Genomic DNA, 7586 nt, shown 5'->3' on the forward strand with positions numbered 1-7586 from the left:
AAATGCTATTGTATTATGATATGATACATTGATGGGTTTAGCAGAACGATATTTGAATATTGACTGCTCAATTCGGTAATTAATCGTGAGTAAAACCACGTGGTTGCGATAGCGTCGCACTGGTAATAGTTTCTCCGTGAATAAATACGTACACAATAGAATCTACCCGAGTTACATCTGCATACACAAATGGAAATAATAATACCCTATTAAAGCTACGAGATAAAGCGTACAAATAGTATTTTGATCGCGCAACTATTGTTTTCATTCACTTAAACGAATAATAGACTTAAGTGCCCCATCTTTCGCCTCGTAATAATTTCGACCAATAAGATACCCACGCTAAACCACGATGAGACCGCAAAGGGTGAATACCGGCCGAATAGCATTTTGCAATAATGATGCAAGCCGCGAACGGTCAAAAAATGAATCAATAATGATTATATTCCGAGTTAAAAATATCAAAATCGTTCGAACCTGTACCACGTATTTGATACAAAGTGACAAAAATATCCTACGGATCGATTATTTTGTATTTCTTTTTTTTTCACAACGAATCGATTTATTAACATTTTTACAAAAGTTCATACAGTTTGGCGTCAGATAAATAACAAGCGAAACTTGTCGATTACGTCTAACATATAATCTACGTACCCTAGGTGTTATATTAATTTGTAACGTAAGTTTAAGTCTTAATATACATATTTAGAAATCGCCGGCGCGTGTTGGCTATTGTATTACAACTTTCCCAGGTCTTCTCGCCTAAAGTGCATCCCACGCACGTTAATTTATGCGCTTACGAAAATATCCGCGCGATTTTGCTGCACGGAGAGATACGACTACGGGGATGGTCTCGTAACGAAAAGAACTTAACGTTCGAATTGATATTAAGATACTGTACCCATCGATATCGATTCACCGCTACCCTCTGACGAGATTCGTTCGCGGAGAGAAATCAGGAATCTATGCCAAACGTTTCGTGAAATTGAGGACGTGCACGCGCGCACGCGCTCGTGCAACCTTCCCCGGTGGCATTGTGAGGTATCCTCGTGGCGAAAGTTTATTTACAGTCGACGAGGTATTTTCAATCCCGAAGCGTTGCCGGATACACGATTTTGCGAGACCCTTGATCCCAGGAGAGTTGAATTCCTCGTAGCGCGACGTCTGGTAGCTAGGCTCGTTCTACACGTACATCTAGATAAATAATTAATAGTCAGCGTTAAGGCTGGTCCAGGCACCGGGAGTACCATGGCGCTTTCGTCCGTGACGTCGCTGTCTTTCGATGTAAGAACGTTTTCGATCCGACTACCAGTCAGAAACAGGCGTGGGCCTCGACGCAATACTCTGAAATGATTCGATTGGACTTGGACAGGTATACTGACTTTGGTTCCGATACTATGGTTCGCCCAAACACTCGCCGTAATCCTCATTCGCTACGAGGCGCTGAGAAAAGTTTGGGTCAGATATTCCAAGAAACGTACCATCGACCGAAATATGTCTCAACGCGTTTAACATCGCGTCAAATTTTCCATACTCAAAGATCCCATCGACACTTGTTCGAATTGTAGCGCGCCAAGTAGATATACTCGATAGTTTATCGGTGTATTTGATATTTTATGGTGTAATTAGTGTAACGTAGTGGTATTTTGTAGCTTCGATAAGGACAGTAACTTTACTTTAAAGTTACCAAATGTAACGATAGTAACGTTACTTAAAAGTTACTAAAAGTAACGACAGTAACTTAAACGTTACCAAAAGTAACAGCAGTAGCTTAAAAGTTACTAAAAGTAACGATAGTAATATTACTTAAGAGTTACTAAAAGTAACAACAGTAACATTGCTTAAAAGTTACTAAAATTAACAACAGTAACGTTATTTAGAAGTTACAAAAAGTAGCGATAGTAACGTTACTTAAAAGCTACTAAAAGTAACGATAGTAACGTTCATTAGGTTACTAAGGGTAACGTTACTTAAGTTACTAAGAATAACGATAGTACTATTACTAAAAAATACCATCGACCAAAATATGTCTCAACACGTTGACTGCCACGTAGGTTTTCGATATTTAAGAATGTCCTCGATATTTGTTCAAATTGTAGCGCGAAAAGTAAAAACACTCGCTAATGACAGTAATGTCACTTAAAAGTTTACAAAATACCGTCGTCACGAATATTAGGGTTCGTTCCTTAGAAACACTTCAAAGAAACTGAGTTTTAAGAAGTCTATCGAGACTTTTGTATTACTCGAGTATTCTGGTAGTAAGACTTTCCTTAGAAATTAAATAATTACGATAAAATAATTTTCACTCGAAATATGCAAGATCGAATTACGGGTCTGTCTTGACCCATGTGTGGTCTTTCTAATATCGCGAGGGTTAAAACTTTACCGACCATTAAATGTAGCAGGAAATACGATATATTTTCAACGATTGATATCTTTGTGAAAAGGAAAAGGAGGAATATTAATGAGATAAGAAATAAATCATTACACGACGACCACTATTTGTATAACTTTCTGGTCGAGGTTAAGATCTTGAAAAGATATTAACGATTAGTTTATAGATGTCTGTCGTTATAGCGCCGGTAAACGTAGAGTGAAAAATTTTTGTTTAATTTACAAAACGTAAATTATATTGTAATTTCAACATATAATTATAATGTCTTTTTAATTTGGTGCCACAACTTGTATTACCTTGAGTAGTTGACAGCGATTTTGTCCAGAAATTTCTCGTCTCGATATACTCCAACGAAAAGACTGAGATAGAGCGTTAATGACTGTAATTCACTTATCGAGGTGAGGATTCGGTCACTTAACGAGATAATACTGTACATGCTTTCGATTTAGCTCCAACTTTCCTCAACGCCCTGCGTATATCTTACAGTTACGAAAATTCTTGTAACAGTTGTTACAGATACCGGGAAACCTCTCTGTTAATCGTCTTCCATTGGCTGTAAATTGTTGGTAAAATTGCTTTTGGATCCCACCAGTTGCAGATTCGTTTCCGAGTCGAACAACGTATCGCTATAAAAATTTATCTGTATTATTGAGCACGTTCCATGGGTACCGATGAGGCTGATAACGCGGATAACACGTAAAATAAAGGGGGAAAAAAAAACAAACGAAAGTGCAATTGAAGATAGGAAGCAGGGATCGCGCTATTATATACAGAATCTGTGTTGCAATACGATTCAGCGTTACGTAATTCAAAGACACAGGCTAGATGCAAACTGTGAACTCCAGTTTCGAATGCTCTGTATCGTAATTAATATGATTACGACCTCTTAAGGACTTCCTCGTTGCGAGGACTGCGTGGAAAGTTGATGTACTTCTTCGGGAGTCGTAACGATCCCACGCACGAGCGAAACGCAAATTCTACCGAGTTGCGCGAAGATTTCGGTTCGATTTCACTTGGAATTGTTCGAGATTACCGTGGCTACTGATTACAATGCCATCATGTTGCGTTGCATCGAGTCGTTCGACTGTGAGCAGCAAACTGCCGTTTAAACATCCACGATCGCGATAATGGACCCGAGCCGGTAACTGAATTAATAATTAGAAGAGATTAAACATCTCTTCTGTCTTTTCCATTCAATGGTAAATGGAGCTATATAAATACAAATAACATCGATATCATTGTGTTGGCTGTAGAAATAAGTAATCCGATATCTTTTCATAAAAGTACTTCTGGAATTACTTTCTCGCCATTTTGTGTCCCGATGGTGCTGATACAGATTCATTAAAGATCTAGATTCAAAATAATATCGACAGAAATGGCTGCGAGTAGGGAGTGTCGTATGACAGATTTTTTAAACAATTAGAAGAGGATGCATACTCGAGAATTCAAACAACATTGCTTTGGACCACTGAACGATACGATCGATGCAAAATGTATCGTTTAACAAATATTTCAGAAACGTAGACTGAGAAAATTACTCGATGGCTCGGACCAATATTGTTTCGACATGTGTTTGATAAAAAATAGTGACCTACTTATTTTTGCGCCGAATAATTAATCAAACGAGAAAGTGCATTACCGGAAATCATTGAATGCTGAACGTGAAATATAATTGTGAGATAATGAAGCTTTGAGCCGTTTTCTTCTAAGATTATAAATAGCTTCCAGATTGTGGATATTCGTGTAGGTAACATGGTACACTTTTGTAATCCTTTAACGACAAAACAAATTTCTATCTAGGTCACCTCTTCTTCGTTCAAGTTTCAAACGATTCGAGACTCATTGTTATTTTTAAACTCCCTTTAAAACTATAATTCACCCTACGTGTACTCCAAAATTTGTTCCACGAAACTGGCACTCTTTCGAGCAATGGCGTAGGAGATGATTCGACGACGTCGAACACGAACGTGCCAATCTTTTTGTATCCAATGAACCGAATAGCAAAAGACCGTAGACCGATTATAATTCAATATGTCGAAGTTTCAAAACTGTGAATGTAAAATGAATTAACGAGAAATATTATCCGAAATATCTCTTTCGTCGTTAAGTGGATTTTCGTACGAAATACATTGTACACTGTAAACCGGTTGAATGAATGCCTTTTTAATTTTTCATGTCCTATATTCTCAGAAGATCTTTGCAAAACTGTATATTTCATTTCGGTCGACTCAAGGTTATTTGATTAGCATTGAAAGAAAACGAAGCAATGTCGTTAAAAGAAAAAGGTCACCTTAACGAATCTCTGAAAATACAAAATATAAATAAAGAAGAAGGCATTCGATGAACTCCCACGAATACAATGTATCTAAATCGAAAGGTTTTCCAATCAAATCGATAGATACCGAGATATTTCGAACAATAGTTCTTATCAACTCACCTTGTACACTCTGGACTACCCTAACAATCCTCTGCACGGACACCCGCAGTCGTTTCTGCAAGTATAGCCACGTAAGAGACGCGTCGAATCCAAGTTGTGGAAGACGAATAGAGAAGCGAAGGAGGAAAAAGTGAGAGCTCGATTTCACCTGACTAATATCGTCCTGCATTTACATGACTCGTCTATCTCCGGTCGCGCTTCTTTCTTCACGCCGATGCTTTCCCGAACGGGATGGTCCCCTGGTTTGGCTTATACTGCAAGCTCTTGTTTGGCACGTGGCCCACGTTCAGGGCCAGTACCTTGGAGACGATGTTCAGATCCTCGTGGTTACCAGTTCCCTGCACGTTGCTCAGATCCCCAGCGATGCCAGACTGATAGAGGAGGTGTTGGATCTGCTTGGCCGGTGTCGTCGGTTTCGTCTGTCTGTACTGCGCGTAGGGATTGTAATAGTTCACCGTGCTCCGTTGGGGCACATTGAAGCCAAAGTTACTTCTACTGGGTGCTGTTTTATGATCCGCGTTGAATCCGAAGTTACCAACCGCGTTGAAGGCCTCCTGTCTGTTGAATCTCGTCGTGGAGGGCAACGAAGGCTGAAAATCAACGGGGAAAGCGGCGAAACTCTGTTGCAGTCTCTGATGATGCACCTGTTGCTGCGACTGTTGCAATTGCTGCGATTGTTGCAACTGTTGCGGCTGTTGGGGCTGCTGTAGCTGTTGTTGGTAGTGGTGGGGTTGCTGTTGACGAAACGGTTGCAAACGCAACTGTTCCTGATACGTCGATTGAAAAGACGGAGGCGCAGCGACATTTGGTACCTCCAGTGCTAAACTAGGTTGGAGATGAACGTTCGAATCGACGGGCGGTTGGAACGACAAGAGATTGTTGCTCTGTTCGAAGAAAAATTGCTTTTGGGGCGGGGGACGTTGATGCGGAAACCGGTGCAGCCTCTGTTCCTCGAGTTGCTTGAAACGTTGCTCCTCAAGATCCTTGATCCTTTGCTCCTCGAGCCGCTTTAGTTTACTTTGCTCCTCAAGCTGTTTGATTCTAGCTTGCTCCTGAAGGTAGTACTGCTGTTGTTGCTTCTGTCTGAGCTGTTGCTCGTAGAGTTGCTGCTGCCTTACCAGGAACTGAGTCTGTTGAAGCTGTTGCTGCTGCAGCTCGGCCAGTTGCTTCTCCAGCAGCTGTTGTTTGAATTCCAGTTGCTCCTGGAGGGTTAAAGCTTGCCCGTCGTTGGGCGAGCGGAAAATCGGCACAACGCTCTTCGGTACACCGAGTTCGTCTTGTTGAACGGTGAACGCTGCCACCAATGGCGCCTGGAAGATCTTCACCTCCTCTGTTTTGTCCTTAGAGTCGCTGGAAGCTGTTACGTTGCCGTTGATCGCGATCTTCGGCACCGATTCGACCGATTTCTTAGTGACCAACGCGTTCGCGGATGCGATCCCATTGCTCGCGCTACTCGCGAGATTCTCGGAGATCTCGGTAACTGGCTTCGACGTGAGACTCTCCACCTTGCTCACGGTGAAAGTCTTCGGTGTCTGGGGACCTTTCGTCGTTTTCTGTTCCAGTTTCGGCTCGGTTTTGGCACCGAACGTCGGGACACTTTTGCCGGGTAATATCACGTTCTGCACGTGAAAGCTTCTGGTATCGTCCTGCGTGGCCTTCTCGATGTTCATCACGGGTGTCTTCAGGGTTACGTACTGAACAGCATCGATGAAGCTCGAGTTCTGGAGCTTGTCCTCGGACGGTAACTCCTCGTCACGTGGGAACCCGTGGAACGAGTACATGGACTTTTGCACGCCAAGCTCTTCGTTCAGGTTCTTTTTCGACACGCCATCGACGCTAGACACATCTCTCTGGGAGATGGTTTCCTTCTCGTTTCTGTGCTGTTCGGCAGGCTCGGCCTCCAGGTCGGACAGTGCCTTTAGAAGGGCTTGGCGGAGATTTTTGTCCAGTTTCAGCGGTGGTTGCGTCACGACTAAACCCTTGGCAGAGATCTCGGTCTCCTGAGATCTCGTTAGGGTGATCGACACGGTAGCCAAGAGAAACGCTAATGTTACCTGCGAAATTACACCGAAACGATTACTATCGATTCGCTCGAAACGAGCTTTTGCGAGCGATTAGAATACAAGGTGTGGAAAATAAGAGATAGAGACGAGATGAAACGAATAACGACACTTTTGTTCAGGACTATGTAATAAGAATACCGAACGACAATTCTGGTTCTAATTTATATAATTAGAAATATCAGTTATTTCACTATAATAATGTACAATACAAATAAATTTCTCTTTAGATTCACTGATTGATTCATTATTTTTACTATTTAAACAAGTGTATTTTGTTCGATTCATAAATTCATTGTATTTAACGAGACATGGTTTACGAATGGGACAATGTGATAAAACAAGATAATATTGGTATTAATTGTATAATTAATGTTTCTTTAAGCTTTGAAATTATAATATTATAGATTTTCTTATTAAATTGCATATATCGTATATCACCATCTTACTACACCACATACTAAACTTATAAATTTGGAGAATAAACAGCGATTGTTCAAAAAACAAATGATAATCTTTTTAATGAGATACAGTCTAATAATCTGACAATATTAATAACTGAAGTAGACAAATAATTCAATTTAAGTAACAATATTTCAATAACCATTATATTGTCTAATGAGATTATGAACAAAAGAAAAAGGTTGTGCCATCGGTGAGTGAAAACGACTGTCGTGTTTGCTAACGTATCACG

At 40.7% G+C, this 7586-nt stretch overlaps 1 protein-coding gene across 1 annotated transcript; it reads right to left on the reverse strand.

The window, feature by feature from the left end:
* Positions 1-559: 559 nt before the first annotated feature.
* Positions 560-7140, reverse strand: LOC143150350 (uncharacterized). The gene is made up of 2 exons (XM_076318544.1): positions 7087-7140; positions 560-6886 (listed from the first exon to the last, which is right to left on the reverse strand). Exons 1-2 carry the CDS (start codon positions 7138-7140, stop codon positions 5039-5041), a joined length of 1902 nt encoding a protein of 633 aa, XP_076174659.1. The 3' UTR covers positions 560-5038.
* Positions 7141-7586: the final 446 nt, after the last annotated feature.

Source organism: Ptiloglossa arizonensis, chromosome 8 (assembly GCF_051014685.1).
Source record: "Ptiloglossa arizonensis isolate GNS036 chromosome 8, iyPtiAriz1_principal, whole genome shotgun sequence".
Taxonomy (NCBI): domain Eukaryota; kingdom Metazoa; phylum Arthropoda; class Insecta; order Hymenoptera; family Colletidae; genus Ptiloglossa; species Ptiloglossa arizonensis.